Raw genomic sequence first — 27,038 nt, 5'->3', positions numbered from 1 at the left:
GCAGTATCATAGTAGTTATATTCTTGTACATATGTGCAATATTATAGTAGATCAATTCTTGTACATATGTGGCAGTACTATAGTAGTTATATTCTTGTACATAGGGGACAGTATTATAGTAGTTATATTCTTGTACATAGGGAGCCGTATTATAGTAGTTGTATTCCTGTACATAGAGGGCAGTATTATAGTAGTTATATTCTTGTACATAGGGGGGCAGTATTATAGTAGTTAAATTCTTGTACATATGAGGCAGTATTATAGTAGTTATATTCTTGTACATAGGGACAGAATAATAGTAGTTAAATTCTTCTACATAGGAGGCAATATTACAGTAGTTATATTCTTGTATGTAGGGAGCAGTATTATAGTAGTTATATTCTTGTACATAGGGGCAGTATTATAGTAGTTATATTCATGTACATAGGAGCAGTATTATAGTAGTTATATTCTTGTAAATGGGGGCAGTATTATATTAGTTATATTCTTGTACATAAGGGGCAGCATTATAGTAGTCATATTCCTGTACATATGAGGCAGTATTATAGTATTTAAATTCTTCTACATAGGAGGCAGTATTACAGTAGTTATATTCTTGTACATATGTGCAATATTATAGTAGATCCGTTCTTGTACATAGGAGGCAGTATTATAGTAGTTATATTTTTGTACATAAGGGACAGTATTATAGTAGTTATATTCTTGTACATATGAGGCAGTATTATAGCAGTTATATTATAGTACATAGGGGGCAGTATTATCGTAGTTATATTCTTGTACATATGTGCAATATTATAGTAGATCAATTCTTGTACATCTGTGGCAGTATTATAGTAGTTATATTCTTGTACATAGGGAGCCGTATTATAGTAGTTGTATTCCTGTACATAGAGGGCAGTATTATAGTAGTTATATTCTTGTACATAGGGGTGCAGTATTATAGTAGTTATATTCTTGTACATATGAGGCAGTATTATAGTAGTTATATTCTTGTACATATGTGCAATATTATAGTAGATCAATTCTTGTACATATGTGGCAGTATTATATTAGTTATATTCTTGTACATAGGGGCAGTATTATAGTAGTTATATTCTTGTACATAGAGGGCAGTATTATAGTAGTTATATTCTTGTACATAAAGAGCAGTATTACAGTAGTTATATTCTTGTACATATGTGCAATATTAGGCCTTAGTCAGACGGGCGTTTTTAGCCGCGATTTGCGCATGCGCATGCGTCCGGCGATTTTATAAAACCATTGCTTTGCAATGGTATCGGACACATGAGCGCTTTTTATGTGCTCGTCCGATAAATTATAGAACAGAAATCGCAGATCGCACCTATCTGCGATTCCTGTTCTCTTCTCTATTTGCGCTCAATGGGGCCGGCGGCAGCAGCGCCAACCCTGTTGAGAACATATAGTAGTCAAATCAATCTCCTCTGCCACAGCTGTAACAGCTGTGACAGAGAAGAACGATGTTTGCCCATTGATTTCAATGGAGCCGGCAATACAGCCGCTCCATTGAAAGCAATGGGCTGCCGGCGTGCACGGGATGAATTGTCGGGAAGGGGTTTAATATATAAGCCCTTCCCTGCAATTCATCCAGAAATGTGTTACAATAAAAAAAAATTGTATACTCACCTTTCCGCTGCAGCCGGAGTTCTGCCGCAGCCGCTGTCAGTTCTCCTGAACTGCTTCTCGGCACTAATCAGCCGGCGGGGCTTTAAAAACCCCGCCTGCTGAATGATCTGCCTCTGATTGGTCACAGCCCTGACCAATCAGAGGCAGGTTTCACTCACACACCCATTCATGAATTCATGAATGGGTGAGTGACTGCTGCCTCTCAGCGCTGAGCCAATCAGGGGCAGGTCTGACTCACATCCATTCATGAATTCATGAATGGGTATGAGTGAGACATGACTCTGATTGGCTCAGCGCTGAGCCAATCAGGGGGCAGGTCTGACTCACACCCCCTTCACACCCACTGCAGGACGGCCGCGCGGAGCTCCGGCTGCCGGGAGAAGGTGAGTATATATATATTTTTTATTTTTACACATTTTAGGATGAATTGCAGGGAAGGGCTTATATATTTAAGCCCTTACCAACAATTCATCCCGGGCTCGCCCGCAGCGCATTGCTTTAAATGGAGCCGGCTCTATTGCCGTCTCCATTGAATGCAATGCGCTGGACAGCTCCGGCCCGTTTCTAATGAAACGCGGCTAGGAGCAGATTTTCGGGCGATTTGCGACGACTTGCGCGCACCGGTCACGTGATTTGCGGATGCGCATCCGTCATGCGATCCGCAGATCGCGTGAAACAACGCCCGTGTGACTAAAGCCTTATAGTAGATCCGTTCTTATACATAGGAGGCAGTATTATAGTAGTCATATTCTTGTACATAGGGGCAGTATTATAGTAGTCATATTCTTGTACATAGGGAGCAGTATTACAGTAGTTATATTCTTGTTCATATGTGCAATATTATAGTAGATCCGTTCTTGTACATAGGAGGCAGTATTATAGTAGTTATATTCTTGCACATATGAGGCAGTATTATAGTAGTTATATTCTTGTACATATGTGCAATATTATAGTAGTTATATTCTTGTACATAGGGGGCTGTATTATAGTAGTTATATTCTTGTACATAGGGAGCCGTATTATAGTAGTTGTATTCCTGTACATAGAGGGCAGTATTATAGTAGTTAAATTCTTGTACAAAGGGGGCAGTATTATAGTAGTTATATTCTTGTACATAAAGAGCAGTATTACATTAGTTATATTCTTGTACATATGTGCAATATTATAGTAGATCCGTTCTTATACATAGGAGGCAGTATTATAGTAGTCATATTCTTGTACATATGAGGCAGTATTATAGTAGTTATATTCTTGTACATTGGGGCAGTATTATAGTAGTTATATTCTTGTACATAGGGGGCAGTATTATAGTAGTTATATTCTTGTACATATGAGGCAGTATTATAGTAGTTATATTCTTGCACATAGAGGGCAGTATTATAGTAGTTATATGCTTGTACATAGGAGGCAGTATTATAGTAGTTATATTCTTGTACATAGGACGCAGTATTATAGTAGTTATATTCTTGTACATAAAAGGCAGTGTTATAGTAGTTATATTCTTGTACATATTTGCAATATTATAGTAGATCTGTTCTTGTACATAGGAGGCAGTACTATAGTAGTTATATTCTTGTACATAGGAGGCAGTATTATAGTAGATATATTCTTGTACATAGGGGGCAGTATTATAGTAGCTATATTCTTGTACATATGAAGTAGTATTATAGTAGTTATATTCTTGTACATAGAGGGCAGTATTATAGTAGTTTTATTCTTGTACATATGGGGCAGTATTATAGTCGTTATATTCTTGTACATAGGGGGCACTATTATAGTAGTTAAATTCTTATACATAGGAGGCAGTATTGCAGTAGTTATATTCTTGTACATAGGGGCAATATTATAGTAGTTGTATACTTGTACATAGGAGGCAGTATTATATTAGTTATATTTTTGTACATAAGGGGCACTATTATAGTAGTCATATTCTTGAACATATGAGGCAGTATTACAGTAGTTAAATTCTTGTACATATGAGGCAGTATTATAGTAGTTAAATTCTTCTACATAGGGGCAGAATAATAGTAGTTAAATTCTTTTACATAGGAGGCAATATTACAGTAGTTATATTCTTGTATGTAGGGAGCAGTATTATAGTAGTTATATTCTTGTACATAGCGGCAGTATTATAGTAGTAATATTCTTGTGCATAGTGGGCAGTATTATAGTAGTTATTTTCATGTACATAGGAGCAGTATTATAGTAGTTATATTCTTGTACATAGGGGGCAGTATTATAGTAGTTATATTCTTGTACATAAGGGGCAGTATTATAGTAGTCATATTCCTGTACATATGAGGCAGTATTATAGTATTTAAATTCTTCTACATAGAAAGCAGTATTACAGTAGTTATATTCTTGTACATATGTGCAATATTATAGTAGATCCGTTCTTGCACATAGGAGGCAGTATTATAGTAGTTATTTTCTTGTACATAGGGGCAGTATTATAGTAGTTATATTCTTGTACATAGGGGGCAGTATTATAGTAGTTATATTCTTGTACATAGGAGGCAGTGTTATAGTAGTTATATTCTTGTACATAGTGGGCAGTTTTATAGTAGTTATATTCATGTACATAGCAGCAGTATTATATTAGTTATATTCTTGTACATAAGGGGCAGTATTATAGTAGTCATATTCCTGTACATATGAGGCAGTATTAGAGTATTTAAATTCTTCTACATAGAAAGCAGTATTACAGTAGTTATATTCTTGTACATATGTGCAATATTATAGTAGATCTGTACTTGCACATAGGAGGCAGTATTATAGTAGTTATATTTTTGTACATAAGGGGCAGTATTAGGCCTCCTTCCCACGAGCGTGACGGGCTCCGCCGCGTAATATTACGCTGTGAAGCCCGTTACGGCGCCCCCCAGAGCCCCTATACTTACCTGCGGGAGATAGCGTGAAATCGCTTCCCCGCCCACCGCCGCCACGTCACCGCCCGTCACCGCCCACCGCCGCCGCGTCACCGGCCGTGTCACGTGCATGGCCGGCCGTGTCACGTGACGCGGCCGGCCGCGTCATATGGCGTCATATGACGCGCGGCGGTGGGCGGGAAAGCGTTTTTTCACGCTATCTCCCGCTGGTTACAGCGGGAGATAGCGTGAACGGACGGCTTCCATTGACTGCAATGGAAGCCGTCAGCGCGTACAGCCCGTCCTCACCCGCAGAAAATAGAACATGCTGCGGGTGAGGACGGGAGAAATCGCGGTGCGTAATTCCGCGGTGGAATTACGCATCGTGAGCACTGTGCTATTAGGTTCAATAGAACCTAATAGCAGGGTGCAACGCAGCGGATTTTTGCCGCGAATTTACGCGGCGTAAATCCGTTCGTGGGAAGGAGGCCTTATAGTAGTTATATTCATGTACATATGAGGCAGTATCATAGTAGTTATATTCTTGTACATATGTGCAATATTATAGTAGATCAATTCTTGTACATATGTGGCAGTACTATAGTAGTTATATTCTTGTACATAGGGGACAGTATTATAGTAGTTATATTCTTGTACATAGGGAGCCGTATTATAGTAGTTGTATTCCTGTACATAGAGGGCAGTATTATAGTAGTTATATTCTTGTACATAGGGGGGCAGTATTATAGTAGTTAAATTCTTGTACATATGAGGCAGTATTATAGTAGTTATATTCTTGTACATAGGGACAGAATAATAGTAGTTAAATTCTTCTACATAGGAGGCAATATTACAGTAGTTATATTCTTGTATGTAGGGAGCAGTATTATAGTAGTTATATTCTTGTACATAGGGGCAGTATTATAGTAGTTATATTCATGTACATAGGAGCAGTATTATAGTAGTTATATTCTTGTAAATGGGGGCAGTATTATATTAGTTATATTCTTGTACATAAGGGGCAGCATTATAGTAGTCATATTCCTGTACATATGAGGCAGTATTATAGTATTTAAATTCTTCTACATAGGAGGCAGTATTACAGTAGTTATATTCTTGTACATATGTGCAATATTATAGTAGATCCGTTCTTGTACATAGGAGGCAGTATTATAGTAGTTATATTTTTGTACATAAGGGACAGTATTATAGTAGTTATATTCTTGTACATATGAGGCAGTATTATAGCAGTTATATTATAGTACATAGGGGGCAGTATTATCGTAGTTATATTCTTGTACATATGTGCAATATTATAGTAGATCAATTCTTGTACATCTGTGGCAGTATTATAGTAGTTATATTCTTGTACATAGGGAGCCGTATTATAGTAGTTGTATTCCTGTACATAGAGGGCAGTATTATAGTAGTTATATTCTTGTACATAGGGGTGCAGTATTATAGTAGTTATATTCTTGTACATATGAGGCAGTATTATAGTAGTTATATTCTTGTACATATGTGCAATATTATAGTAGATCAATTCTTGTACATATGTGGCAGTATTATATTAGTTATATTCTTGTACATAGGGGCAGTATTATAGTAGTTATATTCTTGTACATAGAGGGCAGTATTATAGTAGTTATATTCTTGTACATAAAGAGCAGTATTACAGTAGTTATATTCTTGTACATATGTGCAATATTAGGCCTTAGTCAGACGGGCGTTTTTAGCCGCGATTTGCGCATGCGCATGCGTCCGGCGATTTTATAAAACCATTGCTTTGCAATGGTATCGGACACATGAGCGCTTTTTATGTGCTCGTCCGATAAATTATAGAACAGAAATCGCAGATCGCACCTATCTGCGATTCCTGTTCTCTTCTCTATTTGCGCTCAATGGGGCCGGCGGCAGCAGCGCCAACCCTGTTGAGAACATATAGTAGTCAAATCAATCTCCTCTGCCACAGCTGTAACAGCTGTGACAGAGAAGAACGATGTTTGCCCATTGATTTCAATGGAGCCGGCAATACAGCCGCTCCATTGAAAGCAATGGGCTGCCGGCGTGCACGGGATGAATTGTCGGGAAGGGGTTTAATATATAAGCCCTTCCCTGCAATTCATCCAGAAATGTGTTACAATAAAAAAAAATTGTATACTCACCTTTCCGCTGCAGCCGGAGTTCTGCCGCAGCCGCTGTCAGTTCTCCTGAACTGCTTCTCGGCACTAATCAGCCGGCGGGGCTTTAAAAACCCCGCCTGCTGAATGATCTGCCTCTGATTGGTCACAGCCCTGACCAATCAGAGGCAGGTTTCACTCACACACCCATTCATGAATTCATGAATGGGTGAGTGACTGCTGCCTCTCAGCGCTGAGCCAATCAGGGGCAGGTCTGACTCACATCCATTCATGAATTCATGAATGGGTATGAGTGAGACATGACTCTGATTGGCTCAGCGCTGAGCCAATCAGGGGGCAGGTCTGACTCACACCCCCTTCACACCCACTGCAGGACGGCCGCGCGGAGCTCCGGCTGCCGGGAGAAGGTGAGTATATATATATTTTTTATTTTTACACATTTTAGGATGAATTGCAGGGAAGGGCTTATATATTTAAGCCCTTACCAACAATTCATCCCGGGCTCGCCCGCAGCGCATTGCTTTAAATGGAGCCGGCTCTATTGCCGTCTCCATTGAATGCAATGCGCTGGACAGCTCCGGCCCGTTTCTAATGAAACGCGGCTAGGAGCAGATTTTCGGGCGATTTGCGACGACTTGCGCGCACCGGTCACGTGATTTGCGGATGCGCATCCGTCATGCGATCCGCAGATCGCGTGAAACAACGCCCGTGTGACTAAAGCCTTATAGTAGATCCGTTCTTATACATAGGAGGCAGTATTATAGTAGTCATATTCTTGTACATAGGGGCAGTATTATAGTAGTCATATTCTTGTACATAGGGAGCAGTATTACAGTAGTTATATTCTTGTTCATATGTGCAATATTATAGTAGATCCGTTCTTGTACATAGGAGGCAGTATTATAGTAGTTATATTCTTGCACATATGAGGCAGTATTATAGTAGTTATATTCTTGTACATATGTGCAATATTATAGTAGATCAATTCTTGTACATATGTGGCAGTATTATAGTAGTTATATTCTTGTACATAGGGGCAGTATTATAGTAGTTATATTCTTGTACATAGGGGGCTGTATTATAGTAGTTATATTCTTGTACATAGGGAGCCGTATTATAGTAGTTGTATTCCTGTACATAGAGGGCAGTATTATAGTAGTTATATTCTTGTACATAGGGGGGCAGTATTATAGTAGTTAAATTCTTGTACAAAGGGGGCAGTATTATAGTAGTTATATTCTTGTACATAAAGAGCAGTATTACATTAGTTATATTCTTGTACATATGTGCAATATTATAGTAGATCCGTTCTTATACATAGGAGGCAGTACTATAGTAGTCATATTCTTGTACATATGAGGCAGTATTATAGTAGTTATATTCTTGTACATTGGGGCAGTATTATAGTAGTTATATTATTGTACATAGGGGGCAGTATTATAGTAGTTATATTCTTGTACATATGAGGCAGTATTATAGTAGTTATATTCTTGTACATAGGGGGCAGTATTATAGTAGTTATATTCTTGTACCTATGAGGCAGTATTATGGAAGATAAATTCTTCTACATAGGGGGCAGAATAATAGTAGTTAAATTCTTCTACATAGGAGTCAATATTACAGTAGTTATATTCTTGTATATAGGGAGCAGTATTATACTAGTTATATACTTGTACATAGGAGGCAGTATTATATTAGTTATATTTTTGTACATAAGGGGCACTATTATAGTAATCATATTCTTGTACAAATGAGGCAGAATAATAGTAGTTAAATTCTTTTACATTGGAGGCAATATTACAGTAGTTATATTCTTGTATGTAGGGAGCAGTATTATAGTAGTTATATTCTTGCACATGGGGGCAGTATTATATTAGTTATATTCTTGTACATAAGGGGTAGTAATATAGTAGTCATATTCCTGTACATATGAGGCAGTATTATAGTATTTAAATTCTTCTACATAGGAGGCAGTATTACAGTAGTTATATTCTTGTACATATGTGCAATATTATAGTAGATCCGTTCTTGTACATAGGAGGCAGTATTATAGTAGTTATATTTTTGTACATAAGGGGCAATATTATAGTAGTTATATTCTTGTACATATGAGGCAGTATTATAGTAGTTATATGATAGTACATGGAGGGCAGAATTATCGTAGTTATATTCTTGTATGTAGGGAGCAGTATTATAGTAGTTATATACTTGTACATAGGAGACAGTATTATATTAGTTATATTTTTGTACATAAGAGGCACTATTATAGTAGTCATATTCTTGTACAAATGAGGCAGTATTACAGTAGTTAAATTCTTGTACATAGGAGGCAATATTATAGTAGTTTTATTCTTGTACATATGAGGCAGTATTATAGTAGTTAAATTCTTCTACTTAGGGGCAGAATAATAGTAGTTAAATTCTTTTACGTAGGAGGCAATATTACAGTAGTTATATTCTTGTATGTAGGGATCAGTATTATAGTAGTTATATTCTTGCACATGGGGGCAGTATTATATTAATTATATTCTTGTACATAAGGGGCCGTTTTATAGTAGTCATATTCCTGTATATATGAGGCAGTATTATAGTATTTATATTCTTCTACATAGGAGGCAGTATTACAGTAGTTATATTCTTGTACATATGTGCAATATTATAGTAGATCCGTTCTTGTACATAGGAGGCAGTATTATAGTAGGTATATTTTTGTACATAAGGGGCAGTATTATAGTAGCTATATTCTTGTACATATGAGGCAGTATTATAGTAGTTATATGATAGTACATAGAGGGCAGTATTATCGTAGTTATATTCTTGTACATATGTGCAATATTATAGTAGTTATATTCTTGTACATAGGGAGCCATATTATATTAGTTGTATTCCTGTACATAGAGGGCAGTATTATACTAGTTATATTCTTGTACATAAAGAGCAGTATTACAGTAGTTATATTCTTGTACATATATGCAATATTATAGTAGATCCGTTCTTATACATAGGAGGCAGTATTATAGTAGTCATATTCTTGTACATATGAGGCAGTATTATGGTAGTTAAATTCTTCTACATAGGAGGCAATATTACAGTAGTTATATTCTTGTATGTAGGGAGCAGTATTATAGTAGTTATATACTTGTACATAGGAGGCAGTAATATATTAGTTATATTTTTGTACATAAGGGGCACTATTATAGTAGTCATATTCTTGTACAAATGAGGCAGTATTATAGTAGTTAAATTCTTGTACACATGAGGCAGTATTATAGTAGTTAAATTCTTCTACTTAGGGGCAGAATAATAGTAGTTAAATTCTTTTACATAGGAGGCAATATTACAGTAGTTATATTCTTGTATGTAGGGAGCAGTATTATAGTAGTTATATTCTTGCACATGGGGGCAGTATTATATTAGTTATATTCTTGTACATAAGGGACAGTATTATAGTAGTCATATTCCTGTACATATGAGGCAGTATTATAGTATTTAAATTCTTCCACATAGGAGGCAGTATTACAGTAGTTATATTCTTGTACATATGTGCAATATTATAGTAGATCCGTTGTTGTACATATGATGCAGTATTATAGTAGTTATATTTTTGTATATAAGGGGCAGTATTATAGTAGCTATATTCTTGTACATATGAGGCAGTATTATAGTAGTTATATGATAGTACATAGAGGGCAGTATTATCGTAGTTATATTCTTGTACATATGTGCAATATTATAGTAGTTATATTCTTGTACATAGGGAGCCATATTATATTAGTTGTATTCCTGTACATAGAGGGCAGTATTATAGTAGTTATATTCTTGTACATAAAGAGCAGTATTACAGTAGTTATATTCTTGTACATATGTGCAATATTATAGTAGATCCGTTCTTGTACATAGGAGGCAGTATTATAGTAGTCATATTCTTGTACATATGAGGCAGTATTATAGTAGTTAAATTCTTCTACATAGGGGCAGAATAATAGTAGTTAAATTCTTCTACATAGGACGCAATATTACAGTAGTTATATTTTTGTATGTAGGGAGCAGTATTATAGTAGTTATATTCTTGCACATAGGAGGCAGTATCATAGTAGTTCTATTTTTTTACATAAGGCGCAGTGTTATAGTAGTTGTATTCTTGTACATATGAGGCAGTATTATAGTAGTTATATTATTGTACATACAGGCAATATTATAGTAGTTATATTCTTGTACATATGTGCAATATTATAGTAGATCAATTCTTGTACATAGGGGGCAGTATTATTGTAGTTATATTCTTGTACATAGGAGCAGTATTATAGTAGTTATATTCTTGTACATAGGGGGCAGTATTATAGTAGTTATATTCTTGTACATAGGTGACAGTATTATAGTAGTTATATTCTTGTACATATGAGGCAGTATTATAGTAGTTTTATTCTTGTATATAGGTGCAGTATTATAGTAGTTATATTCTTGTACACAGGGGGCAGTATTATAGTAGTTATATTCTTGTACATAGGGGGCAGCATTATAGTAGGTAAATACTTCTATATATAGGAGGCAGTATTATAGTAATTATATTCTTGTACATATAAGGGAAGTATTATAGTAGTTATATTCTTGCACATATGAGGCAGTATTATAGCAGTTATATTCTTGTACATAAGGGGCAGTATTATAGTAGTTATATTCTTGTACATATGAGGCAGTATTATAGTAGTTATATTCTTGTATATAGGGGGCAGTATTATAGTAGTCATATTCTTGTACATAGGGGCATTATTATAGTAGTTATATACTTGTACACAGGGGCAGTATTATAGTAGTTATATTCTTGTACATAGGGGGAGTATTATAGTAGTTACATTCTTGTAGATAGAGGGTAGTATTATTGCAATTATATTCTTGCACATAGGGGGCAGTATTATCGTAGTCATATTCTTGTGCATAGGAGGCAGTATTATAGTAGTTATATTCTTGTACATAGGGGACAGTATTATCGTAGTTTTTTTCTTGTACATAGGGGGCAGCATTATAGTATTTCTATTCTTGTACATAGGAGGCAGTATTATAGTAGTTATATTCCTTTACATAGGAGCAGTATTATAGTAGTTATAGTCTTGTACATGCGGGCAGTATTATAGTAGTTAAATTCTTCTACATAGGAGACAGTATTACGTTAGTTATATTTTTGTACATATGTGCAATGTCATAGTAGATCAATTCTTGTACATAGCAGGCAGTATTATAGTAGTTATATTCTTGTACATAGGTGATAGTATAATAGTAGTTATATTCTTGTACATAGGGGGCAGTATAATAGTAGTTATATTCTTGTATATAAGAGACAGTAGTATAGTAATTATATTCTTGTACATAGGAGGCAGTATTATAGTAGTTATATTCTTGTACATAGGAGCAGTATTATAGTAGTTATATTCTTGTACATAGGAGACAGTATTATAGTGGTTATATTCTTGTACATAGGGAGTAGTATTATACCGTAGTAGTTATATTGCTGTACTAAGGTGGCAGTATTATAGTAGTTATATTCTTGTACATAGGGGTCAGTATTATAGTAGTTATATCCTTGTACATAGGGGGGCAGTGTTTTATTAGTTATATTCTTGTACTTAGGGGGCAGTATTATATTAGTTATATTCTTGTACATAGGGGGCAGTATTATAGTAGTTATATTCTTGTACATAGGGGCAGTATTATAGTAGTTATATTCTTGTACATAGGGGACAGTATTATAGTCGTTATATCCTTGTACATAGGGGGGCAGTATTATATTAGTTATATTCTTGTACATAGGGGGCAGTATTATAGTAGTTATATTCTTGTACATAGGGCAATATTATAGTAGTTATATTCTTGTACATAGGAGCAGTATTATTGTAGTTACATTCTTGTAGATAGGCAGCAGTATTATACTGTAGTACTAATAATGTTGCACTTAGGCGGCAGTATCAGGCTTTATTCAAGTGGGTAATATTTAAGTGCAAGTACTTTCAAATTCCGAGATGGCCACACCTCTCACGAGAAAAGAACCTCATCATTTGAAGTGCTTAATTTCTATGAGCAATTTCCTTTTTATATTTGTAGTCCAAGTTAAGAAAAAATACCTGCATGTCCTATTTTTGTGTGACTAGTTTTCAAGAATCGCCAAATATTTTTTACATAAGTCACCCTGGGGACCACTCAAAAAATTGCAAAGAAGTATAAAACTCTTGATTAAAACCTTCTTTAATATCCTATTAAAATAGCATGAAAGTTTCATGGTAGTCTTCCACTAAGCACTCTTGCACTCGCCTGTGTGAATACCGCCTTATAGCAGGCTTACAGTAATTATTTTGTTGGCACAGTATTATGCTATCATTTTTCTTGAGCTCTACATATGGATCGGTATTGCAGCGGTTTGTGTTAGTCTATTAGGAATATTCAACCTTCAAGTCACACATACCGAAATGGTATTTGAATGGAACAAGAGATTACACCTCGATTTGTAAGGCTAATAATATTTTAATGCACACTTCTATCAGACAAGGCTGATTTACAATCTGTCATGAAGTAAATCTTTGAATGACTTATAAGTGTGTATTTTAATCTCCTCATAAATCCTGGAAAGGCCAGTAAAGGTTTTATAGCGCTGTCTCGAATATTCTGCATTTATAGCGTAAATATCTGCCGTTAAGCTATGCTACCATAAATCTTGGCATGAACATTTCAGAACCTGGAGTTCTGCTACAGTTTTAAATTGATCATTCAAAAGGGATAAAAAATACCCATTATTGGCCTCAAGGCCATATTAAGTGGTGATCTTCATAGGTCTCCAGTGCTTAACTTTTTGCAGAGTGTTCGACTCCCATGCAATCAGGTTTTATCGCTGGCGGAAGTAGGGAGCTTGTCCTATTTTTTCCTTGTGTTACGCGGTGCCCATTGCTATATGCCCCAACAAGGTCCGTGACAAAAATATTTTGGACATGCAAGGGGACTAGAGATGAGCGAGCATACTCGTCCGAGCTTGATACTCGTTCGAGTATTAGGGTGTTCGAGATGCTCGTTACTCGTAACGAGCACCACGCGATGTTCGGGTTACTTTTATTTTCTTCCCTGACAAATTTGCGCGCTTTTCTGGCCAATAGAAAGACAGGGAAGGCATTACAACTTCCCCCTGCGACGTTCAAGCCCTATACCACCCCCCTGCAGTGAGTGGCTGGCGAGATCAGGTGTCACCTGAGTATTAAAATCTGCCCCGCCCGCGGCTCGACACAGATGCATTCTGACATAGTTCAGGGAAAGTGTTGTTGATGCCGGAGCTGCTATAGGGAGAGTGTTAGGAGTGATTTTAGGCTTCAAGAACCCCAACGGTCCTTCTTAGGCCATAGAAATCGCAGATCGCACCTATGTGCGATCTGCGATTTCTGTTCTCTTCTCTAAATGCGCTCAATGGGGCCGGCGGCAGCAGTGCCGACCCCATTGAGAACATATAGAAGACAAATAATTCTTCTCTGCCACAGCTGTAACAGCTCTGGCAGAGAAGAACGATGTTTGCCCATTGAATTCAATGGAGCGGCAATACAGCAGGTTCCACTGAAAGCAATGGGCTGCCGGCGATTGCGGGATGAATTGTCGGGAAGGGCTTAAATATATAAGCCCTTCCCTGCAATTCATCCAGAAATGTGTTACAATAAAAATATATACCGGCGTATAAGGCGACGGGGCGTATAAGACGACCCCCCAACTGTCACCTTATACGCCGGCAATACAGTGGAGCAAAGAATAAAAAGCATTACTCACTTCTCCTGGCGTTCTGCGCCGCTGCTGCAGGCTGTCGCTCCCTCCTGGTTCCCGGCAGAGCATTGCTTTCTCTACGAAGGGCTTTAAATCCCCGCCTCCAGAAACACACGTGCCTTCAGCCAATCACAGCCAATGACAATGATGTCATTGAATGGCTGTGATTGGCTGAAGGCACGTGTGTTTCTGGAGGCGGGGATTTCAACCACTGCGTCCAGAAAGCAATGCTCTGCCGGGGACAAGGAGGGAGCGACAGCCTGCAGCAGCGGCGCAGAACGCAGGGGGAAGTGAGTAATGATTTTTATTCTTTGCTCCGTTGTATTCCCGGCGTATAAGGTGACAGTTGGGGGGTCGTCTTATACGCCCCGTCGCCTTATACGCCGGTATATATTTTTATTGTAACACATTTCTGGATGAATTGCAGGGAAGGGCTTATATATTTAAGCCCTTCCCGACAATTCATCCCGCGATCGCCGGCAGCCCATTGCTTTCAGTGGAACCTGCTGTATTGCTGGCTCCATTGAATTCAATGGGCAAACATCGTTCTTCTCTGCCACAGCTGTTACAGCTATGGCAGAGGAGAACGATCTTTATGCTGACAGTGGGGGGGGGGGGCACTCTTGCCGCTATTGTGGCTTAATAGTGGGACCTGGGAACTTGAGATGCAGCCCAACATGTAGCCCCTCGCTTGCCCTATCCGTTGCTGTGTCGTTCCCATCACTTTCTTGAATTGCCCAGATTTTCACAAATGAAAACCTTAGCGAGCATCGGCGATATACAAAAATGCTCGGGTCGCCCATTGACTTCAATGGGGTTCGTTACTCGAAACGAACCCTCGAGCATCGCGAAAGTTTCGTCCCGAGTAACGAGCACCCGAGCATTTTGGTGCTCGCTCATCTCTAAAGGGGACATCCAAAGAAAATAGGCCTCTTCTTCTATTGGATGGGGTGTTACTAGTACAAGCTTCTTTTGCTAGGTGAATGTTTGTGGAACACTTCTGATTCGGTACACCAAACTATGTTGTTGGTCAAAGTTGCATTCGGCTCCAGTGTTTTTGTTTTTTTTTCAATGAGTTGTTGAGTTTTTTGCCTATTTTGTGATGGCCAATTCATACGACCAACGTGCAGCTGTGAAATTGTATTTCCTTTTCCATTGCTCAAAGTATCAGTAAAAAAAAGGTCACATGGAGCGAGATCAGGTGAATATGGTGGGGTTAGGCAATGTTTAACAAAAAACTGCCAAACACTTAGAAGAGGTCTGCAGACATTCACTTAGCTTCTGTAGGTCTGTACTAGTAATGCCCAGCCCACCGGAAGAAGACTCCTGTTTTCTTGGGGCAACCCCTCGTAGTTCAAAAATGTCTTTGACGAAAGTTCATAATACTTTGCTGTAGCATGCAGATGGTCGTCAGTTGATATTTGGTATGTGCCTCAAAAAGTTTTTTTCAAAAAGGATCAAAAACAATATATTTAAGAACAATTAGCTCAATTCTTAGAATTAGCATCTCATTGCTTGAAACATCTGAAGTTCTTTGTGTCTATCGCTGAGATCAGGGAGAAGATTAACATCTAAACTATTAACAACTTCCCCCATCCATCAGTTTTCCTTCCTATTTTTTCTTTCTGTTTTGGTTCCTGCATGCCTTTTGTATGTCATTTTTTATTAACTTCATTTGTGACAGACATGGTGACTATGGCAGATCTCTTCCTGGGAATGTCTGCCGGTGGGCTAATAATTTTTATTTTTGCCTTTTTTTTTTTAAAACAAATCCCACTGAAATTTTCAGGTTAGTCCTATCATCATCAAGATCTTGAAAATCGGACAAATTTGGAACATGACGCCTAAAGCAAAAAATGACCTTTTCGCTGAAAGTTTTTGTTTTGTACAGAAATATATATATAATTTTATTCATCTGTGACTATCTCATAAACCATCTGATTGTTAAGGGGGTCCTCTAGGAGTAGAGATGAGTGAGTATACTCGCTAAGGCACATTACTCGAGCGAGTAGTGCCTTAGCCGAGTATCTCCCCGCTCATCTCTAAAGATTCGGGGGGGGGGGGGGGGGGGGCGGCGCGTGTGACAGGTGAGTTGCGTCGGGGAGTGGGGGGGGAGAGAGGGAGAGAGAGATCTTCCCTCCGTCCCTCCCCGCTCTCCCCCGCCGCTCCCCGCCCCCCGCCGGCCCCCGAATCTTTAGAGACGAGCGGGGAGATACTCGGCTAAGGCACTACTCGCTCGAGTAATGTGCCCTAGCAAGTATACTTGCTCATCTCTATCTAGGAGTGCTTTAATACAGTTCAAGTAATAGAGTAGAAATTGTAAGTCATTCACATGATGGGATAGTTACCTAGAGCTATATGTTTGTAACCTGAATCCATGGACAGTCTCTATATACAGTGAAACATCTCCAAAAATAACCACCTCCTAAAGACCAACACAGATCTAAAACTATTTCTTTATACCCTACGTATGTAAATTGGCCCCCTTCTTTAAGAGGACCACTCCTCCACAAGACAATTTTTTGCTGAAATTCTTGGTGGTTGCCTCGAAAAATATTCACTATACTGAACATTAGAAACTAAAAACATGTTTAGCACGCAGTTACTTGAGCCATGTTACCACATGGATGGATATAGCAAGAGCTGCTGCGTTCCAAGAGGGGATCAAAAGCCACTTGGTCTTGGCCAGGGAATTAAAATACAGGTTTAGGATATTGAACCTAACCCTTGAATAGGTGAAAGAAAAATAGCCATGGCTCCGCATATTTGTACTTTTTTTGAACCCCTACAAATGTTTGTTGATCTGCCATAGGGAAAGACCAGACATGGCCGATTGTCTTTTTTTTTTTACCAGATTAAGATTTTTTTGGTAGTTTGGCATTTCTAATTTTTATTGCCCGGGATTTCTAATTTTTAATGCCTCAAAGGGCATTGTATTTTTGAAAACTTAAATTTTTATTGTCTTCATTTGAGTTAAAATGTTGGACAAAAAAAAATCAACAAAATATGGAAACTTAAATTTTTGTGACTGAGCTATTTTTCTTAACTCCTTAGGGAAATAGGGACCAGATGAACAAAGGTTGGGTCAGCTTAACAGTATTTTCCAGCATCCAAGTATCAGCATTTTCTTTATACATTGCCTTCTCCATTGAGCCAATCTAGTCTTCCCGGTCTTTGTTTACAAATAAATGGCTACCGCATGGCCACTGCAGTGAATCAGTCATGTGCTGTACTCCTGGCATCACCACAGACTTGGATCCATGCTGTTAGGAGTACGGGATGTAACGACTGCAGCCACTGATTGGTTGCAGTAACCAGATGGTAGCTGTTTGTAAACAAAGACTAGAAGAATTGAAGGAGTTGCAATGCTGGATCACCGGAAAATGAATTGGTGACTACTTCTTGTTTAATTGATTTACATCATTTGCAGCCATTTTCAAGAAAATTTCAAAACTTGGATAACCCTTTTAAGAGTGTACAGTCATTGGTTGAACTTGGTTGAAGGAGAGTAGTTATAAATATTTGAGGACTTTTTGTATTTGTCATTTTTGTTTACGAGGATACAGATAGATTTTCAACTATTACATTGGAGACCACGATCCTCCATAGTCATGTCCTGGAAAGCTCCAAACAAAAAGCTCTTACACTACAAAAAAAACTCCAAGTCTTCATTTTTTTTGTGGAATTTAGGGGAAAGTCTCTCCATATATTCAAAAATATGCAGATTTGACATTTTTATGAATACAGTAACATTCTTAATCTTAATGTATTCTAAAAAGTTTGTTTTCAACACTTTGATTTTGGCTTCCGTGTCCTCCAAGGCTTTGTCCAGCCCACAATTGCTCTGCTTTGCCCCTGAAGCAAATTTTTTGACTTAAGAATAATCAGAACCAGATGTCACAGTGGAGCCGATTTTTGTGTCAGTGTTTTCATCCCTTATGATCCATAAGAATAGGTTAAATTTGGTAGGGATCTACAACATAGTAACACAGTATGTGAGGCTGAAAAAAGACAGGCATCTGTCCATCTGCTTCAGCCCATTACCCCCACCCCCCTCCCCCTATTGATTCAGAGGAAGACAAAAAAACAAACAATGAGGTAGAAGCTAATATTCCTCATTTTAATGGAGAAAATTCCTTCACGACTCCAAACTGGCAATCAGAATGATCCCCGGATCACCGACCCTTCTGAAGTAATATTGTAACGCTCAAGAAAGGCTTCCAGGCCCCTCTTGTAGTTTTTTATAGAGTTCCCCATCACCACGTCCTCGGGAGAGAGTTCCATAGTCTCACTTCTCTTACAGTAAAGAACCCCCTTCTATATTTTGTAGAAACCTTTCCTCTAGATGTAGAGGGCGCCCCCTTGTTACAGTCCTGGGTATAGATAGATCATGAGAGAGATCTCTGTATTGCCCTTGATATATTCATAGTTGAGCTGTTGAACCCTTTGCAAGCTGCTTTTAGAAATAAAGTAAAATAGATTGCAAGTAATGCACCATACTAGTCTGCAAATATGGCCATCAATAACATCTCGTAATGGGAGAAGACACTCGTGTCAGATGTTCCAGTGGCAGACCCCAGTGAATTCAATTTTTGCTAGCAGAAAGTAGTTAAAGTTCCAACCATAACTACATTTTTGGCGTTTGTGTGTAATTATGATTTCAACCCTAAACCTTTAAAGGGATTTTCCAGTTGTAAACTACTGATCGTGAATCCTCAGGATAGATCATCAATAGTAGATCGTCTGGGACCTCCACCAATCAGCTGTTCACACGGCCAGTGCACTCAGCTGATTTCTGCTCCCACTGCAGTGCTCAGGTGTAGTCTTACAGGCATAGCTCCAAATTAAATGAATAGACACTCTATCTGCCATACCAAGTCTATTCACTGCAGTGGTAATGGAGCTGTGTGCTTCCTGCAGTGCACGGACACATCAACCTGGTGTACAGCAGATCCATGGGGGTCTTGGATGATGGACTACCACTGATCTACTATTGACCCTCCAGTATTGGGGAAAAATGTCTCCAGAGACGGTCGAGGAGGAGTTATATTGCCCAGTGCTGTCTTTTCTCTCCATTATTCCACCAATTTTTTTCCACTCCTTCCCTCTTCATTCTTCCAACATGGCTGCCATGATTCTTAGACTACCAAATGCAAACTGAACCCGGTGATACATTAGTAGTCTAAGACATTATAGGTTTCTCTGACTGGTCAGCACTACTCTCATGAACAGAGATGGCCAATCCATGTGCAACGTTCGGTGTGTGACTGCCAGTGCATCGAGTAGTGACCGCAAAGTGTCGTGACCATGTTGGAAGAATGAAGAGGGGTCCAAGGAACAGGTGGACCAGCAGCAGAATGGGGAGAAAGCCCAGCAGCAGGTAATATAACTTCTTCCTTCTTGTGCCTGACAAATTTTTATCTCGAGGCCAGAGGGTCGGTTTAAATTGGTCATGCTTCAGAGTAACTCTTCTCTTGCAATATACTTGATTTTTGCGCATTGTGTGCCTTCTACGACTGGGTTTTGATTGACCCAACATTTGTATTGATAGACCCATGCAGTATGCATCTATCTACATACTCTAGTGCCCTTTTTTGCCATATTATCAATCATGAGCAGTCAAGAAGCATGGGTGTTGCATTCTGGTGACAGCTGGCATTTAGATCTACCTTGATACAGGTGTTTATTTTCTTTTTTTGGTGGAGTCATGTCACATGTGGATCACTATGGTGATTGTACTGTTTAGGGGCATTACCAAAGCTTACCTGTGTCCTCACGTTTCCTTTACAGGGCATCGTTATGGAGCTCGTGTGTTGTCCTGCCCCTCTTGGCATTGACGTGGATGTCCGCAGTCCTCGCCATCACAGACCGACGTTCAGCGCTTTTCCAAATTTTGTTTGCTGTTTTTGACTCTTTGGAAGGTTTTGTCATTGTCATGGTTCACTGTATCCTGAGAAGAGAGGTAAGAATCTTGAGGCCACATTTAATGCAGACTTTTTTACGTTTTTACACTGCTTTCCCTCCTGTATCTTACCGTTACAAGAAAGTTATAAATGGTTTTCTATGACCATCCAATAACCTAGAATATCTGATTATTCAGTTTCTCGCTAGTCTTTTTAATGCTGTATCTAATATGAAAAAGCCTACATGTTTTTTCTTGCACCATGCCTTGACCCCTTTGTGTAACTTTTGGTGGATGATTTTGGTTTCATTAGATTTGTGACATCCTCACCACTGCCGTAAAATCATAAAATTTGAGTTTGGTGCATTGAGTGACCTGTCAGACAAGGTCAAAGTTCCTATGCTAAGTCTAGTTGCACTGTTGTGCTTCAGCCAACAGCACCACTAGGGAGAGTCAAGCATTGATAAGTGACGTTCCTATCAAGTGCTTACCAGTTTGACTGTTGGCATGTTCCCAAAATGTGGAAGACCAATCCGTGGACCACCAACCGTTCAAGACGAATCCTCGGCTCAACAGTTTTTAAAACATTTACAACCATTTCACTAAACATTTGATGTTTGGTAGCGAACATCACGTCAATCTGGTTACAGGAATTTTACTACATGTACATAAATCTTTTTGTACCAGTAATCTCTAGTTAATGTCGAATATAATGTATTAAAGTAATCTCATAAAAACTTTAATATCACAATTTATTTGACCAATATGTGAGTGGGCCCTGGTATCTGACTCGGGGTTTTTTAGGTGACCTGACACAGTGTTGTTAGGATGGAGCTTCCGGGGATAGCTTCCGAAGGGTTTCAGAGCCAACATGTATGCTTTTAGTAAAAAATAGAAAATAGTTTAAATACTGTTCCAGGGTGACCCACTACCGTGTAGCAGTTGGCTATTGCTGAGGATCTGCTTTAGCCGTGTTGCATGAAAGGTCCAGTACCCGTATATCGGGCTTCTCAAAATCCTCACCCGGTAACAGGGGTTTCAGACCAAGTTCTCTTTTTCCTGTCTAACTGGTTTCTCAAAACTCCTTACTCGGTCACTGGTGATGTAGTCTCTGGCAGCTCTGTATCACCCCAATGTTGTCAGGTAGAATGGAGAAGTGGAACAAGGAAGCAGAAGTCTCTGTAGTGTTTGTATCTAGCGCCACCTTTATCCAAACAAAACGTCTGTCCCATAATCCTGAGCACCGAAGACCCTCTCACATCAGGGAGTATCCCCTTTTCCTTACTCCACAGCATGGCTGCACAGACACAGAAGAACATCCTCAGCTCTCCACACTTTAGCATAGCTGCACAGACTCGAAGTAGTATTCCCAAATCCCCCTACTTCAGCATAGTTGCACAGACACAGAGGAGCATCCCCAGGCTATCAAACTGCAGAACAGCTGCACAGACTACATGGTAACACATAGTAACATAAGTAGACTAGCTACTTCCTATCTCTTCTTCCTGCTCAGAGAGATTGTTCCCTATCCTCTTTGAAGTCACAGTAGTTTACAAAGCGCTGACACAGCAGAATCAAATGAACAATAAAACAGCTAGGTCTATGCAGTGGGAAAGCATACTATGGAAAGGCAGAATATATCATAAAGCCCCATTGACCTGACACATGCAAAAATTGTATCCTTTTCACATTATCAAGACTTGTATGTGCTGGCATACCTTTTTTCACTGTATGAAGTAGTTTAGTTGACTACACTACTCCATGGAGAGCAGAGACGTAGCTTAAAGCTGTTTGAACCGCCCCCATCCCCTCCCCCAATTATAATGCTTCATTTATACTACGAATCTCCTCATATGGAAAAAAGAGACCTTATGGGCCCCCCAAGACTCCAAGGCCTAGATACAGTTGCACCCTCTGTACCCCCTATAGTTATGCCCCTGATGGAGAGGCATACAACAAAAAAGTACAGTCTACCATGCAGTGTTTATTTTTACAATGGGGTCTTCTAGACATAAGCTGGCATATGTTGGAACCTTTGGTTGGAGATATCAGTAGGGAAATATTACCGACATGTACCTCCAGATGTGATGCTCCAATACGATATGAATAGAGCGTCGCAAAGACTGATATAACATTGACGTTTGGCACACAAGAGGGCAGACAACCTTAAGAACTCCCTTCCTATCTGCACTCCATGTACTGGAAAGTACAGACCACAATTTCATCCTGGGATGGTGGTAAGGTGCCAGAACCAGCATCATTAGAGGAGGACTGTTTTCATTTACATGCAGCCCCTTTCTCCTTTGTGGACCATCTTGTCACAAAACATTATGAATGTCACTAGGACCATTTTCTTGAATTATCTGAAATTGTGTTTTCTAGAAAGTTATAGGTTAGCTCCCTTCCAATAGGTGGCGCCGTGGACGTATATTTCTATCTCCCATTTTCATACATTTTTCCCAGTGAGCATTGCATGATCTGCAAGGCTCCCTACACCAACTTGCAGTCTCCACAAGGAGAAACAGTACCCACCACCATCTCCAGCTCTAGAACGATTTTTTTTAAGTTTGCCAATAATCAGTTGATTGGAACATTACTACCAGGTTGATCTCATGATTTAGTAGTGTGATTTTTGGAAAATAAACTTTTTACTAGAATAAATAAACTGATTACAAAATAATGGAAGTCACCTTATTAATTGAGAAGGGTTCTTTAAAGGGGTTGTGCCAAATTATACAGTTATCCCCTGTTCACCCCCCACTGATTATAAAGTTATGCCCTATCCTGTGGGTATGGGATGACATTACCACTTGGCACAAACCTGTTGATGTTAGAGGATTTTAGCTCGGCAACATGCTTTCACAAGATCTGGGTCTGTAGAGGTACCATTGCAGCGCCACCGATTGGAAGGCAGTTACCTTATAAGTCAATGTTCAAACTTTTAACAGGCTTTGCAAAATAACTTAAGCAAGTAAATGTCTTTTTCTTATGGAGAAGACTCTGGTTTGGCTTATATCCTTAGTCATCTTAAAAGGCATCTTAGAAGGTTGACTTATAGGAAACCTGCCTTCCAATAAATAGCACTGTAGCCAGACATAATCATTGGTGGACCAGGGAAGAAGTGTAAGTGCCACCTTCTCTCCCATTGAAATAAATGGGAGCACCACGCTTCTATTACACTTCCTGCCCCTCAAAATGGTCATGAATGGATATCCTGTCCTGACCATAACAAGGAGCAGGAAGTGTAACAGCAGGCAGCGCTCCCATTGATTTGAATGAGAGTGAAGGCGGTCATTACACCTCCATCCCTGACCACTGATGACACTGTCCGACCCCGCTGCACTGACAGCGGACTAGATGATTAGCTGATGGATGGGGATCCAGAGCAGTGGATCCCTGTCAATCAACTACTGATGACCTATCCATAGGATAGGTCATTAGTTGTGAAAGCCCAGAATACCCCTTTAAGGCCACCTATAATTCAATGGACAATCCAAGGAAGCCATGATATTACCATGAAATGTGGCAAACAACATCTCTGCTGTATTTGTCATAACTACTCTAGTGACAATCAATATTTAAGTCATTACTACTGACAGAACAAAACATCTGACATGAGCTTTTCTTCTTCCTCTCCTAGGTCCAAGATGCTGTGAAGTGCCGTGTTGTTGACCGGCAAGAAGAAGGCAATGGAGACTCCGGTGGTTCCTTTCAGAATGGCCACGCTCAGTTAATGGTACTTGTGTGTTATTTTGGTTTCTTGAGATGTTTGATACCTAAATAGTAGAGATGAGCGCGTATACTCGCTAAAGGCAATTGCTGGAGCGAGCATTGCCTTTAGCGAGTATCTCCCCGCTGGAGAGAGATGGTGCCGGCGCGGGGGGAGCAGTGAGTAGCGGCTGTCAGCAGGAGGAAGCGGGGGGGGGGGAGAGAGGGAGAGAGAGATCTCCCCTCCGTTCCGCCCCGCTCTCCCCCGCAGCTCCCTGCCCGCCGCCGGCACCCGAACCTTCAGTCTCGAGCGGGCAGGTACTCGCTAAAGGCAATGCTCGCTCGAGCAATTGCCTTTAGCGAGTATACTCGCTCATCTCTACTAAATAGCCATATTATAAAGAATATAAGAAGCTCCAGATTTGATTACTGCCTGGAAACCATAAGCAAGCTGCTGTTGACAGATCTGTTCTCTCTCCTGCAGTGAACGATCTGTGAGTTTGATTAGTTCATTAACATCCCACCACTTTCACTAACTCGCCCATTCACTTTAAAGGAACTCTTTCGCCTATTTTTTGGGCTGCATACCGAATGTACTATAAAATGTGCGATATTATGGGAATGCACTTATACTTTTAGTTCTTTTCAGCGTGTTTCCATTGTCCAGATATCAGTCCCTATGCTTATCCCACGCTATATGCACTTATAGCCGTCAGCAAATCAGCCGGCCGATGGGCTGGGATAGATTTATTATTGGGAATTTGACAGTTTTCTTGTGCACATTACAGCAGAAAACTGTCTAATGTGGTCTATGCCAGTGTGTCCCAACGTCAGTCCCCAGGGACCCCCACAGGTCACCTGTGCAGCACTGAGGAAATCCTGAAAACATGATGATTGTCGGTGCCTCAGACATTGCCTCAGGTGTTCTTACTATAGGATATCCTGAAAACATGACCTGTTGGTGGTCCCTGAGGACTGGAGTTGGGAAACAGTGGTCTATGCCATACTTGTCATGTGTTTTTAGTCAAATTAACAACATTTCTATGACTTGTCTGGTCAGGTGCATGGCCTAAAAGCAACACTGTGCACAAAAATGTCACCAAAAATTACAAATAATTGTAATTACAAAAAGATACGCCAATATAGAGACGCTAATATTAGACTCCACCCACTTTTTAGAAAAGTGACAGATCAAGCAGAAAAACTTTAAAAAGTTAACAATTTCGCTTTTATGCCAAAATTGCAATTTTTTCCCCCCCAGAAATCTGGTATAGAAAAAAGGATACACATGTCCATTGCACTTTCTTTTACTGTGGGCACTATAGAGAGCAGGTACTGGCCTCATCCTCACAAGGTCAATGGCACCTCTAAAGGGCAAGCAATTTTCTTTCAGCTCAAAAGGACAATGACAATTTTGTATGTGACATGATATGAAGCAAAGCGACCTCTAGTGGTCAGATTTATAGATGTTGCCGAAGCCAATCTTACGAAATCTAAGGAAAAGAATCGCTGTATTGGCGCACACATAGGTCTGACGGCATGATAATCACACTGCCTTATATCTAATTGCACCACTGTTTCTTCTTCATCTACTCTACAGCTTGAGGAAGCCAACAACCCGTACATCTGCACCGCTATGGTGGGACTGAAAGATAAAAAAGTTACGGTAAAAAACATTTTGTTTCTGCATGCAATGAGATGGAACTGATTAATTACTAAATCAAATAGTGATTTGCAAATCAAACAATCACAGGTTACAGTCCAATACTGGAGGTTGATTCAGACTGTAACCAGTGACCGTTTGGGCAATAAGCTATTTATTTGAATTCATATTTTCTACAATAGTAGATTTTTTACCAGGTCCAATTAAATTAAGCAGTAGTACTTTATGGAACTTTATCCTATATTATACATGTGATTAAATACAGCTCTCTAGGTAGTAAAACATAATTCAGAAGATTATCAGAAAGTAACACTTCACCCTTCTGACCACAAACCTAAATATATTGTACCTATGTACAAGAATATAACTACTATAATACTGCCCCCTATGTACAAGAATATAACTACTATAATACTGCCTCCTATGTACAGGAATATAACTACTATAATACTGCCCCTATGTACAAGAATATAACTACTATAATACTGCCCCCTATGTACAAGAAATATAACTACTATAATACTGCCTCCTATGTACAAGAATATAACTACTATAATACTGCCCCCTATGTACAAGAATATAACTACTATAATACTGCCTCCTATGTACAAGAATATAACTACTATAATACTGCCCCCCATGTACAAGAATATAACTACTATAATACTGCCCTCTATGTACAAGAATATAACTACTATAATACTGCCCCCTATGTACAAGAATATAACTACTATAATACTGCCCCTATGTACAAGAATATAACTACTATAATACTGCCTCCTATGTACAAGAATATAACTACTATAATACTGCTCCCTATGTACAAGAATATAACTACTATAATACTGCTCCTATGTACAAGAATATAACTACTATAATACTGCCCCCTATGTACAAGAATATAACTACTATAATACTGCCCCTATGTACAAGAATATAACTACTATAATACTGCCCCCTATGTACAAGAATATAACTACTATAATACTGCTCCCTGTGTAGAATAAAATAACTACTATAATACTGCCCCCTATGTACAAGAATATAACTACTATAATACTGCCCCTATGTACAAGAATATAACTACTATAATACTGCCCCCTATGTACAAGAATATAACTACTATAATACTGCCCCTATGTACAAGAATATAACTACTATAATACTGCCCCCTATGTACAAGAATATAACTACTATAATACTGCCCCTTATGTACACGGATATAACTTTTATAATAGTGCCTCCTATGTACAAGAATAGAACTACTATAATACAGCCCCCTATGTACAAGAATATAACTACTTTAATACTGCCCCTTATGTACACGG

The 27,038-nt window shown here is 39.0% G+C and overlaps 1 protein-coding gene across 1 annotated transcript in view; it reads left to right on the top strand.

Moving 5' to 3' along the window:
* Positions 1-27,038, top strand: part of ADGRB1 (adhesion G protein-coupled receptor B1) — a 651,809-nt gene that overhangs the window by 595,047 nt on the left and 29,724 nt on the right. Inside the window, exons 25-27 of the mRNA XM_066578727.1 lie at positions 20,228-20,399; positions 23,980-24,075; positions 25,648-25,713. Coding sequence (XP_066434824.1) covers positions 20,228-20,399; positions 23,980-24,075; positions 25,648-25,713 — 334 coding nt within the window. The remainder of the gene's footprint in view (positions 1-20,227; positions 20,400-23,979; positions 24,076-25,647; positions 25,714-27,038) is intronic.

Source organism: Eleutherodactylus coqui, chromosome 9, assembly GCF_035609145.1.
Source record: "Eleutherodactylus coqui strain aEleCoq1 chromosome 9, aEleCoq1.hap1, whole genome shotgun sequence".
In the NCBI taxonomy this organism is placed as follows: domain Eukaryota; kingdom Metazoa; phylum Chordata; class Amphibia; order Anura; family Eleutherodactylidae; genus Eleutherodactylus; species Eleutherodactylus coqui.
This window is presented reverse-complemented; position numbering and strand designations above follow the sequence as displayed.